General features: G+C 43.6%; 1 protein-coding gene across 3 annotated transcripts in view; it reads left to right on the top strand.

The window, feature by feature from the left end:
* Positions 1-5487: 5487 nt before the first annotated feature.
* fxr1 (FMR1 autosomal homolog 1) overlaps positions 5488-21771 on the top strand; it is a 134486-nt gene continuing 118202 nt past the window's right edge. For all 3 annotated transcript variants that reach the window (XM_068042352.1, XM_068042351.1, XM_068042350.1), the window contains exon 1: positions 5488-5594. In XM_068042352.1, the coding sequence (XP_067898453.1) occupies positions 5544-5594 (51 nt within the window). In that variant the 5' untranslated portion in view covers positions 5488-5543. The remainder of the gene's footprint in view (positions 5595-21771) is intronic.

The following is a 21771-nucleotide window of genomic DNA, read 5'->3' as shown; positions in this document are numbered from 1 at the left end:
GCAGATGAAACATCCTATCCACATCTACCCTGTCATGCGCTGTAAAATTTTGTAAGTTTCAATGAGATCACCTCTCATTCTTCGAAACTTTGAAGAATACTGACCCAGTATCTGCAATTTCTCTTCATAAGACAATCCCGCCATCCCAGGGATTAGTCTGGTGAACCTCCGTTGCAATCTCTCTATGGCAAGTATATCCTTCCTTAGATAAGAAGACTAAAACTGTACACTATACTCCAGGTGCGGTCTCACCAGAGCTCTATACAATGGCAGCAAGACATCTTTACTCCTGCACTCAAATCCCATTGCAATGAAGGTCAACATACCATTTGCCTTCCTAATTGCTTGATGCACCTGCATACTAGCTTTTAGTGACTTTTAGATACCCAAATCCCGTTGGACATTATACACTTCCCAACCTCTCACCATTTAAGAAATACTCTGCCTTTCTGTTTTTTCTACCGAAGTGGATCACTCCACACTTATTCACATTATATTCCACATGCCATGTTCTTGCCCATTCATTTAGCCTGTCCAAATCCCCTTGAAGCCTCCTTGCATCCTCCTCACATTACCACCTAGTTATGTGTCATCAGTAAATTTGGAAATATTACTTTTGGTCCCCACATACAAATCATTGATACAGATTGTGAACAGCTGTGGCCCAATCACTGATCCTTGCAGTACCACACTAGTGACAGCCTGCCATCCCTATTTACTTTATCAAAACGCTTCATGATTTTGAAGACCTCCATTAATTCTCCCTTCTCAGCGCAAAGGAGAACAACCCCAGCTTTTCTAGTCTGTCCAAGTAACTGACATCCCACATTGTTGGTACCATTCTAGTTTCTCTATGACATTGACATCTTTCCTAAATTGTGGTTCCCAGAATTGGACACACTACTCCAGCTGGGGCCTAACCAGTAATTTACAAAGGTTTCCCATAACTTCCTTGCTTTTTTACTTTGTGCCTGTTTATGTGCTACTTCATCAAATGCCTTTTGAAAGTCCATGCAAGTCCAAACACCTTACATTCATCTCTTGTATGTCTTCCCCCACAATGTGCCCGCTGGGGGCCAATCTACTTCCTGTACAACTCACCCCTCCCACTGCTGACCTGGTAGACTCTGGCAGCAGATCACCTCTCACCACCCATCTACACATCTCCCTCCAGAGTGTCTGTTCACTTGTGACCAAGGCCCTTGCCATCTGTTAGCATATCGTGGATTATTGCATCAATATCATGGCCTTAATGGAAACCTGGCTGAGGTGTGATGACAACTTTCCCCTTAATGAAGCTTCCCCACCTGGCTGTATCTTCAACCACTTGTGCTGTCAAGAATATTGCGGTGGTGTTGTGGCGCTTATCACCACATCATACCTTGGCCTGTCCCTGTACTCCTCTAGTACTTTCTCCTCCTTTGAGTATCTCAGCTTGTTCCACCTCTCGTTCAAAATCTTCATTTTCTACTACCCTCCAAAGTATGATAGAAATGTTCTCACTGAGACATCGTCACTGCTTTCCTCCCTCAGCCTATGCACTGAACGACTTCTCATCCTCAGTGTTTTCAATGTCCATCTTAATTCATCATGCTCTCACTCCTCTGAGTTCACTGCCTTCTTATTCTTCCTAAATCTCTCACTCCATGTAAACTCCCCAACTCATATTCACAGCCACCCCCTTGACCTTGCCATCTCACGTTGAATTGCTAATCCTATCATATCAATCACAGATAAGGTCATTGTTGATCACTTCCTTGTATCACTCTCGACCCACATCCCATTTCCATGCTCCAACCCTACCTGCTTTCTGATCCCCCCAGAAAAAAAACTATCCCCCAATTCACTTACAACTGCACTTTCAAAATCCCAACTGTCTAGCCTTTGGCCCTCCATTCGCCACAACATTTCAGCAGCTACTGCTTTGCTCAATGCACCCTCACCTCCACTTTTGATGCCCTACTAAAACCATTATTCTCTCTCATCCTGGCCAATCCCCTGGTACGGCCCTCATCTCTGCTCCCTTAAGTCCAAGGGATGTAGACTTGAAAGGATATGGTGGACAATTTGTTTAGCCATCCACTGCCAGATTTGGCTGGACCACATAAAGCACTATTGGGTCCTGCTCAGGATCATTCTGGAATGCAAAGATAACCCCTGCCTTCTTTTCTCTACTGCAAACCGTCTTCTTAAACCCTTCCCTCCTGTCTCCTCCATACTCACCTACAACAATGTGCAAGGAGTTCACGGACTTCTTTGTCACTAAGATCAAGACCATCTGATCAACAGCCTCTGCCTTGTCCCTTCCTTCCACTAGCCCACCAGGCCAAACTTCCTCTAAAGCTTCCCCCTGTCCTAGCCCTGAACTCGCATCTTTCTCTAGTTTCTCTCCTATCTCCTCTTATGCCTCCCAAACTCATCTTGTCCATGAGACCCACCTCTTGTTCTCTCGACCCTATTCCCACTAAACTGCTGACCACCCAACTTCCTCTCCTGGTCCCTATGTTAGCCGATATTAACAGTTCTCTCTCTTTAGGTGTTGTCCATCCCTTCTTTAAATCTGCCATTATCACCCCTCTACTGAAAAAAAAACAACCTTGACCCCACCACCTTGCAAACTACTGCTCCATCTTCAACATTCTTTTCCTCTTCCAAATCCTTGGACATGTTGTCACCTCCCAAATCCATGCCCATCTTTCCTGAAACTCCATGTTTGAATCTCTCCAATCAGGTTTTCACCTTGTCATAGTACTGATACGGCTCTTATCAAAATCGCAAGTGACAGCCTATGTGGTTGTGACAAAGCTAAACTAGACCTCCTCATCCTTCAAGACCTGTCTGCGGCCTTTGACACTGTTGACCACACCATCCTCTTCTAAAGCCTCTACACTGTCGTTCAGCTAGGTGGGACTGCTCTCACCTGGTTCCATTATTATCTAATTGTAGCCAGAGTATTACTTGCAATGGCTTCTCTTCTCATTCCCGCACTGTTATCCCTGGTGACCCCAAAAGAACAATCCTTGGTCCGCTCCTATTTCTTATCTATATGCTGCCCTTTGGCGACATCATCTGAAAGCACAGCATTAGTTTTCACATTTACGCTGTCCACACCCAGCTCTACCTCACCGCCACCTCTCTTGACTCCTCCCCATTACTAAATTACCAGACTGCTTATCTAACATTCAGTACTGGATGAGCAGACCTACAATGGCTCCCAGTCAAGCAACGTCTTGATTTTAAAAGTCTCATCCTTGTTTTTAAATCCCTACAGGGCCTCTCCTTCCTACCTCTGTAATCTCCTCCAGCCCCACAACCCTCCAAGATATCAGTGCTCATCTAACTCTGGCCTCTTGACCATCCCTGATTTTTAATTGATTCCCAATTGGTGGCCGTGCCTTCTGTTACCTAGGTCCTAAACTCTGGAATTCCCTCCCTACATCTCTCTCCGATTCTCTAGCTTGCTTTGCTCCTTTCAGACACTCCTTAAAACCTAGCTCTTTAACCAAGCTTTTGGTAATCTGTCCTGATATTTCCTTCTGTGGCTCGGTGTCATATTTTGTTTTATAATACTCCTGTGAAGTGCCTTGGGATGTTTTATTACATTGAAGGTGCTATATCTTTATACAATTTGTTATTGTTGAAATATGCCTCCCCCACACCCTCCTGAATGCATTGATTTTTGACACTACATTTGGTGCATTTTTCAGGTTTTGCAGGAGCTGATTGCTTGACAAATTTATACTGTTACGGACAGGTGGGAGATGGTGTGGGTGACTTCCACTTTACACCTCTCAACTGACCACAGATAGTGTTTTTTTTAAAGTGTTTTAGTCCCTGAGTGTTTTAGGGGTTAAATAAACAGATAAATGACAGGTTTTCTCGTAGGTTTAAAAAGGATACTATTTATTAAAGAATACCTGAAAATGTTCACAACCTCACCCACTCACACAGGCACACACACAAGATAGGGATGAGATTATTACACTCTTTCCTTCCAGACTATGGATTAGCTGTTGTTCCCTTACCTAATTGTGATACATATTGATTGGAAAACACTTCATTTGAAGTACAAATAACACATAGGTATTGGAACTGAGAAAACATTAAAATTACTGTTTTAGATTAGAGATACAGCACTGAAACAGGCCCTTCGGCCCACCGAGTCTGTGCCGAACATCAACCACCCATTTATACTAATCCTACACTAATCCCATATTCCTACCAAACATCCCCACCTGTCCCTATATTTCCCTACCACCTACCTATACTAGTGACAATTTATAATGGCCAATTTACCTATCAACCTGCAAGTCTTTTGGCTTGTGGGAGGAAACCGGAGCACCCGGAGGAAACCCACGCAGACACAGGGAGAACTTGCAAACTCCACACAGGCAGTACCCGGAATCGAACCCGGGTTCCTGGAGCTGTTTGTGTCAGCAGATACAGAAGTCCCATCTATACATTTTTAAAAAATCAATTCTGCTTTACAAAACAGAGATCACTAAATAGTGATTGATTTGCTTCCTTTAGGAGTAACAAATAACTGAGCTAACTGCTACTCCTCAAGAAAGCAAAATCCTAGGGGAGCTCCAGGTTCGCAAAAGCCTGGCACTGTAGAATATCATCTCACTCTCCCGCTATCTACTGACAACTCCGAATTGTCTGGCCAAATTCAAAGAACACGAATATGCTGTGCATGTTAATTAGTGAACTGCAGTGGCTCGTTGACATTGAGGATCTGGGGAAGTTCAGTCACTTGCAAACCTGGATATGGGGTGAAAAACCACTAACTGGACATATCAAATGTAGACAGTTGCCTTGCATGCATTGGGATGAGAGCTGTGGGAAGCAGGGAAGTTTAGTATTGGATGGCGATCCTCCCAAGTTGAGGCAGAGTGAAGGCAGGCTATGCTGTATCTTAGTTAGGGGTTTTTGATGCTGAAACTGATGTCAAAACTGGCAACTGCTCCACTCCCCGACTTGGCATCTTGAGTATACAAAATCATTGCAACTTTTTAAAAAGGTACTTCTTTTGGAGGAGACAGGAGTTCCGAAGAAGGGTCACTGACCCGAAACGTTAACTCTGCTTCTCTTTCCACAGATGCTGCCAGACCTGCTGAGTGAATCCAGCATTTCTTGTTTTTGCTTCTTTTTCCTTTGATGTTTGTAGTTCTATAGATCCCTAACTTTCCCTTTTTGGGGTAAGATTAATTCATTTTTGTTTAAAAATGTAACCAATTTTGATGCACCTGACTGAAAGAACACAGTAGCTGGTGCTTGAATAGTTTTGCAGTCTGTTTTACACTTAGCAGTTGTTAACTAATACTCCTAACCTCCCTTTGGATGACGAGAGCCTTGCCTGTGGGACAGTCCTACCGGCCTGCCAGGAGGAGACGGAGTATCTAACTTGAGAGTGAGTCGGTTAATAGAGGAGGAGAGAGTATGTTGACACCCCCTTGCTTTGGTGTCTGACTCCAAACTCTCTCAGTCCCAGCTCTGTACAAATTCTAGAAACACATCCCAGCCTCCCCTGCGCTTCCAATATGGAGGAGCTGACGGTAGAAGTGCGCGGCTCCAACGGAGCATTTTACAAGGTAAACGTCTCACCCCGGGAACCGCGCTTTCTTGCTTTGGTGAAAAAAGGGGCGCTATGACCGCGTGAAAATCGGGCAGAAGGGACATGCATGACATCTCGAGTATGTGATAGGGAGCGGCGCGGGTTTGTGGGTGCTAACCTCCCGAGTAACTGCTGTAATCCGCTGTCGAAGCTGCAGGCCTGGCTGGCTAGAGAGTTACTAGGCCTTGCTCTCACATTTTATTGCTAACTTAATATATTTCGTGAAGTTTTCTTCTAGTTTTGAAATAGTTTTATGATAAGTAATCAGTGAAGAATACGTACGGACTGATTTTGTTTTAATAAAATCGTTTAATGGATGTTTCAAAAAATAAAAACTACTTTTTATGTATCTCAGCCTGTTTCGTGCATGTTGTTTCCTCTCACCCTTTGTGTATAAAAAGATGATTTTTCTTCAAAAGAAAACCTCATCTAGCAACTATTTCGAGTACGTCATTCGAATACATACCTCGCCGGCTGTTACTTGTCAGTCATGTTTTATCAAGTTTAGAAAAGCTCTTGGAGTCTAGTTACAGGTTATTTTTAACACGAGGACGTATGTTGAAGCTTGAGTGAGGCATGGTGTTCTTGCCATAAAAGTGCATCGGAAAGTTAAAATAACGGGAGCCCGAGGCGTGGTGGTACTCTGAAAAGGGGTTGCCTGATGTGTAAATGATCAGATCAGAGTTACAGAAAGAAAAAGTAAACAAGTTTCTTTTCTTAGTGGCGAAAATGCGTAAAAAAGGGTTCTTTTTCTTTCCTTCAAGCTTATTAGATTTCGAATTATGTTGACGTGTTTCAAACGTCAACTGTCCTAACACAATGAACCTTCAGATCTGTTCAATTTGAACGCAGTGGAAACAACAGTATGAAACTGGGGAAGGGATGGAACTAAACGACGTAAAATTATGCTGTTTGAAATAAAGTAAAATTATGGTATTGTGGATAATCTCCACGGGTGGAATAATGTTTGTTTTTGAAAGTTGCTTTGAATAAAAACGTTCGTAAGATTTTAAACGTCTGAAGATAGCGATGGCATAGATGACGATCTCATGATCGTATACTCAGAATGAAAAGGATTGGATAGAGTTTTCAGTTTGTCCATGCAGTATACTTGTCCCTTTTCGTTGACTTTTTGCTGCATATTCTGGCTTATATCTAAACTTCAGATTTTGGATGTTTTCACTAGCTCTGGTAGCAGTTAGTCAGTTTGCATCACAATTTTTTTTAAAAGTATTGTGTAACCATTACAGTATTGGTTTATGACTGTGCCTCCCTATAACTAGAATTTCTGCTCTGATCATCTGCTGTTAAATTGGAGTCTCCAATCCCAGTCCCTTTCTGTTATGATTTATGAAGACCAGAAACACTAAGATCGCCACTGCTTTAGAAAAAAGTCTTGGAGTTCTTCAGCTTCTTGCCTCCCTCAAAGTCCCATCACATTTTTTTTTGCTTTGAAATGCCGAATGTTATGTCAGTAAATGTGGAGATCACTGTGCATAAGAGTGGTTCACAAGCAGTAATCTGATGAATGACCAGTTAATTTGTTTGTGGTGATGTTGGTTGTGAGGAATATTGACTAGGACATCAGGAAAGTTTCCAATTCTTTCTTGAATAGTGCTGTGGGTGGCCTAGCATCCCCTGGGACAGGCAGCTGAGGCCTCAGCTTATGTCTCTTCCAAAAATGGTATCTCCAGCAATTGGCAATCTTTCAATATTCTGGACTGTCAGGCTAGAGGTTCATTTAGTTTTTCTCGTGCAATAAGGCATCAAAATTGATTTTGTAGATTGTAGTTTCAGTATGTCTTGAGCTTGTTGATTTTTCATTGTCTTTATTAGAGGTAAAAAGCTGTTTCAAACTTGATCTGTGTTGACCGTCATTTTCAAATTACAGCAGGGTTTTATTTTCTCTTTTTTTTTGTGGCAAAGAAATTCCCAGATTATAACTTAAATGTTTGCTTTGCTATAAAATGTGCCACACAAATAATTTGTTTTTAATGAACTGGTGTCAGTTTTGATTGATGTACACTAATGCACTGAAATCTAACTTTTATTTTAAGTAACCAAATCTTGTATGGATTTTGAAAATATTAAACAGTATCAGCAACCTTGGTTTCTGATTACAGTAAGCAGTTTAATTTGAGAAATGTAGCTTTTAAATTATTGGCTGACCCTCAATGACTTTGAAATATTAATTTATTAGAAATAATTGTTCATCTATCCAGTGACAAGTTTCTAATGTAGGACCATCCTATTAAGTGGGGATATAGTGGAGTGGTGGTTATGCTACTGGACTAGTATCTGTTGTTAAACTGAGGTCTCATCTGTCCTCTCAGGTGAACGTTAAAGATCTCATGGCAGTATTTCGAAGAAGAGCAGGAGAATTCTCCCTGCTGTCCTGACCAATATTTATCCCTTGTTTGTTCACAACAGCGTTGTGGTAAGAGTGATCAATGCACAGTTCTTGTGGAGACTAAGTTCCATCTTCACACTGAGGGCACCCTCCATTGTATTGTGTGGCACTACCACTGTATTAACTGGAATAGTTTAAGACCAGATGCAGCTGTTCAAAACTGAGAATGCATAAGACTGAGGGCCATCAGCAGCATGGAGTTGTTTATCACTATGATCTTCTGTCTCATGGCACGGCATGTACTTCCACCATCAAGCTAATTGACCAATCCTGGCTCAATGAGAGGTTCAGAAGAGCATGCAAGAACACAAGAAATAGGAGCAGGAGTAGACCATATGGCCCAAGGGGTCTCTTCCGCCATTCAGTACGATCATGGCTGATCTTCGGCTTCAACTCCACTTTTCTGCCCGATCGCCATATCCCCTGATTCCCTGAGAGACCAAAAATCTCTTTATCCCAGCCTTAAATGTATTCAATGATGGACTATCCGCAACCCTCTTAGCTAAAGAATTGCAAATATTCACAATCCTTTGAGTAAAGTAATTTCTCCTCATCTCAGTCCTTATCCGGAGACTGTGCCCCTGTTTTTTAGATTCCTTGACCAGCAGAAATAATCTCTGTCTATCCTATCCAGCCCCTTCAGAATCTTGTATGTTTCAATGAGATCGCCTCTCATTCTCCTAAACTCCAGAGAATATAGGCCCAATTTACTCAGCCTCTCATCATAGGACGCCTCTCATCATAGGACACCCCCCTCACAATTTAGTGAACCTTTGCCGTACCGCCTCAAATGCAAGTATATTCTTTCTTAAATGTGGAGACCGAGACTGCACACAGTACTCCAGATCTGGTTTCATCAAAACCCCTTTATTCCTGTACTCCAATCCCCTTGCAATAAAGGCCCACATGCCATTTGCCTTCCTAATTGCTTGCTGTACCTGCATGCTGACTTTTCTGCATTCCTTATACAAGCACACCCAAGTCTCTCTCAACCTCAACACTTAAAAGTTTCACACCTTTCAAAAATATTCTGCTTTTCTATTCTTACGACCAAAGTGAATAACTTTACAGTTCCCTGCATTATACTCCATCTGCTATCTTTTTGCCCACGCACTATATCTCTTTGTACCTTCTCTGTGTCCTCCCCACAACTTTCGATGACTCTGTATGACTTTGTATCCTAAGCAAATGTAGATATGTTGATGTCTGTCTCTTCATCTAAGTCAGTAATAATATAGGTTGCAAATAGTTGAGGCTGCAGCACTGATCCTTCCGCCACTCCACTATTCACTGCCTGCCAACTTGAAAATGCCTCGTTTATGCCCACTCTTTGCTTCCTGTCCGTTAACCAATCCTCTATCCATGCTAATATATTACCCCAACTCCATAAGTCCTTAGCTTGCCTATAATCTTTTGTGTGGTATCTTATTGAATGCCTTTTGGAAATCCAGGTATACTACATCTACTGGTTCGCTTTTATCTACATGCCGGAGCAGTGCCAGATATACCTGAAAATGAGCTGCTAACCTGGAAAAGCAACAACACCAGACTACATACAGACTAAATAGTGAAAGTGGTGTGCTACAGACAGAACTAAGTGATTGCACAACCAATGGATCAGGCCAAAGCCCTGTCACACCTAGTTGTGAGTGGTGGTTGACAATTAATAGACAGGAGGAGGAGGTGACTCCATGAACTTTCCATTTGTAACAATGATGGAGACGAGCATGTGTGTGCAAAGAAACTTGTCTGAAGTATTTATAGATGTCTTCAGCCAGAAATAAAGAGCAGATGAACCTTCTCTTTCTCCTTTTGGGGTTGCCACCATCACAGATGCCAGCCTTCAGCCATTTTGATTCACCGACATGACATCAAAAAATTGTTGAGTGCGCTGGAAACAGCGAAGGCGATGGACCTTGGTTGTAGCGCTGAAGACCTGTGCTGCAGAAGTAGCCATGCCTCAAGCCAAACTGTTTGAGTATAGCCACAATATAACACAATACAGGAAATTGCCCAGGTATATCCTGTCTGCAGAAACAGGACAGATCTGATCTGGACAATTACTACCATATCAACCTGTGCCCAATCATCAGCTCAGTGATAGAAGATTTCATCAACAGTTCTGTCAAGTGACCTATACTCCAATCACCTACCTGCTCATTGGTGCTCAGTTTAGGTTTTACCAGGACCACTAAGCTCTAGACCTTATTACAGCCTTGGTCCAACATGGACATGAGTCGAATTGGTGAGGTGAGAATGACAGCTCTTGACATAAAGACAACATTTGAAAAGAGCGTGACACTTGTTCCTTAGCCACTGACTCCATTTTTTTCCCCCAAAATATATTTTCATAAAATTTGTAAAAGTACATTACAGTTCAAGTTTGACATTACATAAAGTACAGTACATAAGTGCCTCATTGCACTTGCCTTTACAGGTTATATTTACAAAGTACATTTACATTGCATACCAAATATTCTCTGGTGCATACAGCTTTCCAGCCCCTTGATATACTATGGCGGGACAGCTTGCACAGTGGCCTTTCCCCATTGAGCCTTGGCGACAGCTGCCCCAAGCTTTAGTGCATCCCTCAGCACGTAGTCCTGGACCTTGGAATGTGCCACTTTGCAACACTCTGTCGTGGACAGATCTTTGCACTGGAAGTTTTGGGCAGATTAAAGTACGTCTTTCACTGTGTTGATGGTCCTCCAGCAGCAGTTGATGTTTATCTTGGTATGCGTCCCTGGGAACAGTCTGTAGAGCACCGAGTCCTGTGATACGGAGCTGTTCAGAATGAACCTGGACAAAAATCACCATCTCTTTCCAGACCTGCTTTGCAAAGGCACATTCCAGACGGAGGTGGGCGACTGTCTGTTCTCCACTGCAGCTGCCTCGAGGGTAGCGTGCAGAGGTGATGAGACTCCGGGTGTGCAGGAAGGATCTGACAGGGAGGACCCTTCTCACTACCAGCCAAGCTGTGTCTTGGTGCTTGTTTGAGGCATTCTGCCAAATGAGTTTGACGGTCTGCTCAGGGAACCATCCAACAGGATCCATCATCTCAATTTTCCCGCAGGACATTGAGGACGTTATGTGCAGACCATTGCCTGATGGACTTGTGATCAAAGATGTTTTTCTGTACAAACATTTCCATAAGGGACAGGTGGTACGGCATAATGGCCTAGCCACAAACTCCATCCCTCTCCCTGGCAGCAGTCTGAGATTAAGCCAGTCTGTTCACAACCCTTGTGTCACATTTGACCATGAGATGAGCTACTGACCTCATATTTGTGCTGTCACTAAGACCACCTATTTCCATCTCTGTAACTTCGCCCCTGTCTCAGCTCATCTGCTGTTGAAACCTTCATTCATGCCTTTGTTAACCTCTAGACTTGACTGTTCCAACGCACTCTTGGCTGATCTGCTACATTCTACCCCCTGTAAACTTGAGGTCATCCACAACTCTGCCCGTGTCTTAACTCACACCAAATCGCGTTCACCTATCACTTCTGTGCTTGCTGACCTACATTGGCTTCCAGTCTTAATTTTCAAAACCTCTTTCATGTTATCAAATCCCTCCATGGCCTCGCCGCTCCCAATCTCTGTAATTTCCTCCAGCCCGACAACCATCCGAGATATCTGCACTCCTCTAATTCTGGCCTCTTGAGCAACCCTTATTTTAATTGCTCCATCATTGGTGGCTGTGCCTTCAGTTGCCTAGGCCCTAAGCTCTGGAATCCCCTCCTTGCACCCCTCAGCCTCTCTAACTCATTACTATTGACCAGAAACTTAACTGAGGCTACGAGAGCAGGTCAGAGGCTAGGAATTCTTCAGTGAGTAACTCACTTCCTGACTCCTCAATATCTGTCCGCCATCAACAAGGTACAAGTCAGGAGTGCTGGTTTCTCTCCACTTGTCTGGAAGAGTGCAGATCCAACAACACTCGAGAGGCTCAACATTATCCAAGACAAGCCAGCCCGCTTGATCAACACCAATCCACCATCTTAAACATTCACTCCTCCACCACCAATATATTGCCATTCCTTCACTACCACTGGGTCAAATCCTGGAACTTCGTACTTAAGGGTACTTTGGGTGTACCTACACCACACGGACTGCAGAGGTTCAAGGAGGTGACTCCCCACCACTTTTTCAAAGGCAATTAGGGATGGGCAATAAATGCTGGCCTTGTCAACGATGCCAAATCCCATCAACAATTTTTTTTTTAAAAGCAGTCCATGTCTGCATGCAGCAGTAACTGGACAGCATCTTGGCTTGGGCTATGGCAAGTAATGCTCGTGCTACAGACGTTTGAGGCAATTACCAACTCCACAGGAATGAACCTAACCACCTCATCTTTACTTTCTGTGGTGTTACTATCACTAACTTTCCCAGCATTAATATCCTCGAGAGTCCCCATTGACAGGAATCTCAGCTGGATCGGCCAGCCACATAAGTGCTATGGCTCAAGAAGCAGGTCAGAGTGTGTACTGCGTTGAACGGTTCACATGCCTCCCCAAAGCCTCTTCACCACCTATAAAACACAAGTTAGGAGTGTGATGGAATACTCTCCACTTGTCTGAATGGGTGCAGCTACAACAATACTCGACTCTTAAAACCATCTAGGTCAAAGCAATTTGCTTGGTCGGCACTTCATCCACTAGTATAAACATCTGCCACTGACATACAGAGGCTGCACTTTGCTGTATCTACAGGATGCACTGCAGCAACTCCTAAACCCATGGCCACAACCTACTTAGGACCAGGGCAGCAGAAACATCATTGTCTCCAAGTCTCACCATCCTGACCTTAAACTTATATATTCCTGTTTCTTCATTCCAACTGGGTCAAAATCTTGGAACTCCCTACCTAACAGCACTGCGGGAGCAACTTCACGACATGGACTTCAACAGTTCAAGGCGGCGGCCCATTACCATCTTCCCTATTTCCCTTTTGAGATTGACAAATATTGGCCTTGCCAGGAACAGCCACATCCTGAGAATTAATGAAAAAAACACTATTTTCATTTGTAAATTTGCCTGCAGTTAAGTTTGTAGTCCTTAGCTGGAGGCAGGCTTGGAATAGTGTGGAAGGCTATGTGGATGTTTAAACTTGTACCTGCCATTTAGTACATGCAATAAAATTTTTTTGGTTAAATAATAATTCAGTGGATTGTTCTGATGTTTCATGATGCATAGTTATATTTAACATAGCACCAAAATCTATTTTGTTAATTTAATGTGTTTAAAGAGATGCCAATGAACATTCCTTTCCTGTGAATGAATTACAGTTGTATTGAGCTGGTGCCTTGCAGTAAAATGTTCTTCTGCTATAGAATCAACATTTTTGACCTCTGGGATGGTAGTCTAGAATCATAATTGCTACATGTATGTACCAATAATTCTGGGAGACATGGTGAGTTCCCAAGATTCCCATATGATGAGTTTCCAGCCTTGACCGTACTAGTGTGATATTTGCTGATTATTACACAGTGTTCAGTACCATTTGTGACTCCTCAGCTACTGAAGCAGTCACAGTCTGCACGTAGCAAGACCTGGACAACGTTCATGCTTGGGCAGATTGGCAAGTAACATTCGTACCACACAAGTGACAAGCAATGACCATCTCCAACAATAGAGAATCTAAACATCTCCCATGACGTTCAACGACATTACCATCGTTAAATCCCCCACCATCAACATGGGAACACCACTTGCAAGTTCCCTTCCAAGTCTCCTACCACCCTGGCTTGGAACTATATTGCCATTCTTTCACTGTTGCTGGGTCAAAAACCTGGAATTCCCACCCTAACAGCACTGTGGATGTACCTACCACCACATGGACTGTAGCGGTTTAAGGCAGTAGCTCACTACCACCTTCTCGAGGACAGTTAATGATGGGTAACAAATGCTGGCTTTGCCAGCGAAGCTCATATCGCACGAATGAATAAAGAAAAATGATGAATCTAGTAAAATCTAAGGGGGAATTTGACACGTCATTCCTTTCAACAGTGAAGAGTTGTGTTCTCCCATCTCTTGCCCTAGTGCAGTTTGTGTGTTTGGTGAGGTGTGGGGTGGGATTATTATTTAGTGTCTCTCCTGGTGAGAAGTAGTAACCTTGGTTGAAATGCAGTCCATGTTGATGGGATGAATTGGTAGGGAGCAGGAGCCCAGTTCTGCACAGAGTTAAAATTTGAATTGGATGAAATAATGTAGAATTTAGAAGAATGCATGTTGGTTACGGAAGTGAGGTTAATTTTAGTCCCAATGAGTTGTGTTGTAACCAGCCTCGGTCCCCAACCATTGGGATGTACCAAAGTCCTTTACAGCCAATGCAATACTTTTTTGAAGAGTTGTCACTGAACTCTGACAAAGAGCAGTGCAATCATAATGGGATAATCTCTCTCTTCGTGGTGTTGCCTGAGTGATATTAGTCAGAACACTGGGTAATGCCCCTGCTGTTTGAAATAGTGCCATGTTCACTTGAGGGGCCAGATAGGCTTTGGTTTAATATCATGTCCGAAAGACGATGCCTCCAACAGTGCAGCACTGGAGTGTCAATCTAGATTTACTGCTGAAGGTTTTGGAGCGGGACTTGAAATCAGACCACCTTATTCATAGGTGAGACTGCAACCCACTGAACTACACCTGGCACTGTACTACTCGTTACTCGCATTAATACCAAAGTGCAAAAGTGTTCTGTTCCCAGCATTGAAGTTGATCACCTGAAAATTCAGACTACGTTTCTCAATCTTCTTGTTTTGGTAGCCAGCTGAAGATGTGAAATGATCGATTTGTTGTGAGCTGCTGTGAGCATATATTGAAATCCTGATAGCAACAGCCATTCAATATCTGTCTAACTTTCTGAGCTACCTTGGTGGATTTCTAGCAAGCTTTTGGCAAAATTATTTTTTTAATCACAGCAGGAAATATAATAGTAGCAACAGATAGTGCCTTTAACATAATAAAACTTCTCAATGCTTCACAGGAGTGTCGTAAAGCAAAATTTGACAGAGACACACAAAGTGATATTAAGACAGATGGCCCAAAAGCTTGGTCAAAGATGTAGGTTTTAAGGAGCATCTTAAAGGAGCAAAGAGAGGTAGAGAAGTTTAGGGAAGGAATTCCAAAGCTTAGGTCCTAAGCAGCTGAAGGCATAGTGACTAATGGAGCAATTAAAATCGGGGCTGCTCAAGGGGCCAGAATTAGAAGAGTGCAGATATCTGAATGAATGTTGTGGAGCTGGAGGAGAAGTAGGGAGGGGGGAGGCCATGGAGGGATTTGAAAACAAGGATGAGAATTTAAAAATTGAGGCATTGCTTGACTTGAAGCAAACGTAGGTCAGTGAGTGACTGGGAGGAAACGTAGGTCAGTGAGCACAGGGAGGTGATGGGTGAACAGGACTTGGCGCGAGTAAGGACATGGGCAGCAGAGGTTTGGATGACCACAAGTTTAGGAAGGGTAGAATGTGGGAGGCAAGGCAGGAGTGCTTTGGAATAGTCAAATCTAAAGGTAACAAAGGCTTGGATGAGGGTTTCAGCAGCAGATGGGCTTAGGCAGGCAGAGTTGGAGGATGTAAAGTTGGTGGAAGTAGTGATGTGGTCAGATGCTTATCTTGGTAAGATAAGTCACTAAGGTTGTAACCAGTATGTTTCAACCTCTGACAGTTGCCAGGGAAAGAGATGGTGTCAGTGGCTAGGAAGCAGAGTTTTTGTTGGGGACTGAACACAATGGCTTTGATCTTCCCAATATTTAATTGAAGGAAATTTCTGGTCATCCAGTACTGGATCTCGAACAAACAGTCTGATATTTAGTGACAGAAGTGGTGGTGAGGCAGAGCTAGGTGTTGTCAACGTACATGTGAAAACCTCTGCTGTGTTTTCGGATAACGTCACCGAGGGGCAGCATGTTGATCAGAAATAAGAGGGGGCCAAGGGCAGTTAGGGATGGGCAACAAATGCTGGTTTTGCCAGTGACTCTCGCATCTCAAGAACTAATTTTTAAAAAATTGTTAACAATATCAGCTAAAATGCGGACTAAGAAGTGAAGTTGGATGGTGAGCAGTTGACTGGGAATAGGATTGAGGGTTCAGGTGGTGGTGGGTCTCATGGGCAAAATGAGTTCAGAGGGGGCATGAAGGGAGGTAGGAGAGAAAAAGAGACGAGTACAAGTTCAGGGCTAGGGCAGGGGAGAACTGTTAGAGGAAGTTTGGCCTGGTGGGCTAGGAGAAGGGAAGGAAGTAGCAGAGGTGGTCTCAGTCTTAGTGACAAAGAAGTCCATGAGCTCCCTGCTTGATTGGCACCCCATCCACCACCTTCAACATTCACTCCCTTCACCACCGACATGCAGTGGCAGCAGTGTATACCATATACAAGATGCACAGCAGCAACTCAACAAGGCTCCTTCAACAGCACGTTCCAAAACCTGTGACCTCTACCACCTAGAAGGACAAGGGCAGCAGATGCATGGGAACACCACCACCTGCAAGTTCTCCTCCAAGTCACACGCTGTCCTGACTTCGAACTATATCACCGTTCCTTCACTGTCGCTGGGTCAAAATCCTGGAACTGCCTTCCTGACTGCACTGTTGGTATACCTACAGCCCGAGGACTACAGTGGTTCAAGAAGGCAGCTCACCACCACTTTCTCAAGGGCAATTAGGGATGGGCAATAAATGCTGGTCTAGCCGGTGACGCCCACATCCCACGAATGATTAAAAAAAAAAATTCTTGGACGTGAGGGTGGAAGAGACAAGGGAGAGGGGTTTAAGGGGATTGTTTGCCATAGAGAAAAGAAGCCGGTGGTTACCTTTGCATTCCATGATAATCCTGAAAGGGTGAGCAGACTTAGCAGACAGCGCAGCACTCAATACGCTTTATGTGATCCAGCCAGGTCTGGCTGTCAATGGTTAAACCAGTTGTCCGCCATATCCTTTCAAGTCGGCATCCTTTGGGCTTAAGGGAGTGGAGATGGGGGCCATACAGGGGCAGCAGCCAGGATGAGAGAGCAATGGTTTGAGTGGGGGCTATGGCATTGAAGGTGGAGGTGAGGGTGTGGTTGGGCAGATTGGGAGCTATGGAAATGTTGAGGGCCAAAGACTAGCAGTTAGGATTTTGAAAGTGCAGTTGTAAGTGGATTGGGGAAAGATTTTTTTTCTAGGGGCAGACACAGAAGGAAGTAGGGTTGGGATGGGGAAGGGGGAATCTGGGTGGAGAGTGATACAAGGAAGCAATCAGAGATGGCCTTAACTGTGATTGAAATAATGGAGTAGAGAGGCCACATAAGATGACTAGATCAAGGGGTGGCCCAGAATATGCTGGGAATTTTACGAGGACGGGGCGAATTAAGGGACGATGAGAAGGCAGTTAAATCAGAGCACAATGTTGAGTTGAGATGGAGGTTGAAATCAGTGAGCATGAGAATCTCTTAATGCAGAGGCTAAGGGAGGAAAGCAGTGGGGATATCTTGGTGAGAGAATTTTTATGGTAGTTGGCTGGGTGGTAGAGAACAAAGATTTTAAACGAGAGGTGAGGGGGTGGAACAAAGTGAGATGCTCAAAGAAGGAGGAAGTGCCAGTGAGTAAGGGGACAGGGCAAGATGTGATTTGGTGAGAGCCATCACAATTGTCTTGGGGCAAGCGGTGGAAGGTATAGCCAGGCAGAGAGGCATTATTTAGGGGGAAGCTGTCATCACCTCTCAGCCAGATCTCCATCAAGGTCACGACATGGATTCAATTATCAACAAAAAGTTCATTGATGCCAAGGATGTTTCTCACAAGTGAGTGGAGTTTCTAGAAGAAGATGTGGAGTAGGACAGTGATAGTTGATCCAGAAGGTCAGAAATGTGAGGGGTGAGTCGGATCAGAAAGTGATTGGCAACATAAGCCCCCACTGGGTGTGCTGGACAGGCAGTTCGGCAATAGAGTAGAATGGAGTAGTTGGGGTTTGTTCTCTTGATAAGGCTGTGTCGAGTGCTTCATTGTGCCCTGCTTAGGATGCCAAGAGAGACACAGAGAGGCGCTGTAGGTTTATCCAAGAAAGAATCAAACCGGGAATAGAGAGTAGCCAGTTCCACGAGTACTGGGGTAGAGATTTGGGAGGGCAGAGTACCTGAAAGGGGTGAAATGAAAGGAGACATGATGAAAGCAGAAAGAAGTAAAAGAAAGAGAAAAATGAAGTGGAAATAGAAGTGATGAGCTTGGGTCTGAAGCAGCAGGAAAAATGCATATGCGAATGGACACAGGAAAACTCAAGTTACATAGGCCTGTTTAGCAGTCCTTAACATCCAGCTGAGTCAGAGGAGGTATTTTACATTGAAAGTACCCCTTTAGTTTTTTTTGTGATGAGAGGTAGTATGTAAAATTGGATCTGATCTTCAGACTTGAGCTATTTTGAGTTTTGCATATTTATAAGGAACAGTTGCTTTGCTTGCCTGTTTAGACTTGGCAGAGGTCCTCAGGACACCTGAACTTGATTGTAAAAATATTTAATTTTATTGGGTTTATTAATCTTGGGACATTATTTTGGCCTGTCTCTTTAAACCTGCAAGATGAAATGGATCTGAAAAAACTACGAAGCTGATTTTACCTTCAGATGCCTATTGAACTATATTGCAAAGAATTCTGTTGAGCTAGCAGTTTGAAAAATCTATTCATAAGAAGTGAACATAGACGTTTTTGCATATTTTTTTATTTATTTGGAGATACAGCACTGAAACAGGCCCTTCGGCCTACCAAGCCTGTGCCTACCATCAACCACCCATTTATACTAATCCTACATTAATCCCATATTCCTACCACATCCCCACCTTCCCTCAATTCCCTTACCACCTACCTATACTAGGGGCAATTTTATGATGGCCAATTTACCTATCAACCTGCAAGTCTTTGGCTGTGGGAGGAAACCGGAGCACCCGACGAAAACCCACGCAGTCACAGGGAGAACTTGCAAACTCCGCACAGGCAGTACCCAGAATTGAACCCGGGTCGCTGGAGCTGTGAGGCTGCGGTGCTAACCGCTGTGCTGCCCATATGAGATGACTTCCCAAAGTTCCATTCCATCTTCAAAAAAAATTAATGGTTCTTATAGCTGAGGATTAATATTGGATAGCATTCATTCACCAAAATACTTATCCTTTGTATCAGCTGGTTCCAGTAGATATACTTTATCTGTTTTTCTTAATTGCAACTAGCGTGCGCTTGCCCTGCTCCATCAGCACCATGATTTTAAATGGCAAAGCTCCCTTCTGACTTCAGTCCTAGCTCTTACTGATATTCATAATTAGGAATTTGTCTCTGATTTTAAATTGGCAGTGGCAACAAGACTGAATCATGAGAGAGAGCTGCCATTTAAACATTGCAGTACTGGAAAAACAGAGCAAACCAGTTGGGATAAGAATGAGTGGTGTGATGGTGTTGCAGGTTCCACCGTCCTTAATGAAATTGCTTTTCTGGAAGGAAATCCTGAGGGAAGATATAATCTGTGCAAAGGATGACCCAAGATTTTAGCTTCAAAGCAGGGTCATGTTTCTTTCCATCTTACAAGGGTATGTCTCAACGTCTACTACCAATACATTTGAAAGCCTCAAGGCTTCACTGTTGTGGGCTATCACTTTTTAACCTCTGTATACAAAACTGGCTATTTGGGAAATAAGATGGATCCTGATGACAAACTACAGAGCTGATTTTGCCTTTTGATGCCTATTGAGCAATATTGCAAAGTATTATGTTGAGCTAGCAGTTTGAAAAATCTGTTCATAAGAAGTGGACATAGACATATTTGTGGACAAGGTGACTTCCCAAAGTTCCACTCCATCTTCAAAAAAAATTCATGATTCTTGTAAAAGATGAGAATTAATATTGGAAAGCATTCATCCACTGCGAAAAGCAAAAGTGATCTAGGTTAAATGGTACGTCAAGTTGGACTGGCTATTCAGTATTGAATTTTAAGTTAGTTTGAATGGGATGTTCAAAGACAGGAGCTGTGTTGCAACCTAGGCAAAGTGGAGAGTAATTTAAATCGAGATGGGTTTTCCTTTATCATGGCGTTCCAACACACCTGTCAAACTTTTAGAAGACATCTTTTTTCTCTCTTCATTTGCCTCCTGGTACCAATACATGAAACAAGCCCAGTGACAACACTGTATATGTAAGTTAAGTTTTCTGATAGTAATCTGGAGAATGTTCATTGGAAGCTTTTTAGAAGTTAATCGAGGGGAAATGCTCATTTTAACTGTTCCCTTTCTCCATGGAGTAAAGTAGAGTTATAGTCATTTATCCACAGAAGGAGGCCATTCAGCCCATCAAGACAATGCCAGCTCTCGATGGAGCTATGCAGTCAGTCCAATTCCCACATTCCATCTCCATTGTCCTGCAAGTAGAGACCATCTAGACTTCAGACATGAATAGTGCGTAGGAGATTGATTGTTTTTGTGCAAGGGTGACAGGTTGTGACAGATCTTTGTCCTCACCTGTTCAAAACTTGATCTTGTCCATCTGATTGGAAAGGATGAACTTGGTGCCTGAAAGGATCAGAGTGCTTCATGTCGTAGGCCCTGTTTTGGCATGGTTGTACTTTATCAATACCGTAATATTGGCTTTAACCATAAAAAGGGTACAGGGAGTATAACAGAATAAATTATAAGTTTGCTGATTGTAAATATAGATTCACTTGTTGGAAGGTTATGTTGATATTGGGGTATTAGCAAGCATTTTTTTTTTTATTCATTCATGGAATGTGGGCGTCGCTGGCCTGGCTAGCATTTATTGCCCATCCCTAATTGCCCTCGAGAAGGTGGTGGTGAGCTGCCTTCTTGAACTGCTGCAGTCCATGTGGGGTAGGTACACCTACAGTGCTATTAGGAAGGGAGTTCCAGGATTTTGACCCAGCGACAGTGAAGGAACAGCGATATAGTTCCAAGTCAGGATGGTGTGTGACTTGGAGGGGAACTTGCAGGTGGTGGTGTTCCCATGCATTTTCTGTCCTTGTCCTTCTAGTTGGCAAAGGTCGTGGGTTTGGAAGGTGTTGTCTAAGGAGCCTTGGTGCGTTGCTGCAGTGCATCTTGTAGTTGGTACATACTGCTGCCACTGTGCGTCGGTGGTGGAGGGAGTGAATGTTTGTAGATGGGATGCCAATCAAGTGGGCTGCTTTGTCCTGGATGGTGTTGAGCTTCTTGAGTGTTGCTGGACCTCCAGGCAAGTGTAGAGTATTCCATCACACTCCTGATTTGTGCCTTGTAAGTGGTGGACAGGCTTTGGGGAGTCAGGAGGTGAGTTACTCGCCGCAGGATTCCTAGCCTCTGACCTGCTCTTGCAGCCACGGTATTTATATAGCTTATCCAGTTCAGTTTCTGGTCAATGGTCGTCCCTAGGATGTTGTTAGTGGGGGATTCAGCGATGGTAATGCCATTGAATGTCAAGGGGAGATGGTTAAATTCTCTCTTGTCGGAGATGGTCATTGCCTGGCACTTGTGTGGCGCGAATGTTACTTGCCACTTATCAGCCCAAGCCTGGATATTGTCCAAGTCTTGCTGCATTTCTACACGGACTACTTCAGCATCTGAGGAGTCACGAATGGTGCTGAACATTTTGCAATCATCAGCGAATGTTCCCACTTCTGACCTTATGATTGAAGGAAGGTCATTGATGAAGCAGCTGAAGATGGTTGGGCCTAGAACACAACCCTGAGGAACTCCTGCAGTGATGTCCTGGAGCTCAGATGATTGTCCTCCAACAACCACAACCATCTTCC

Source organism: Heterodontus francisci, chromosome 11, assembly GCF_036365525.1.
Source record: "Heterodontus francisci isolate sHetFra1 chromosome 11, sHetFra1.hap1, whole genome shotgun sequence".
Lineage (NCBI taxonomy): Eukaryota > Metazoa > Chordata > Chondrichthyes > Heterodontiformes > Heterodontidae > Heterodontus > Heterodontus francisci.
Note: the sequence above shows the minus strand (reverse complement) of the source record. Positions and strands in the feature narration are given on the sequence as shown.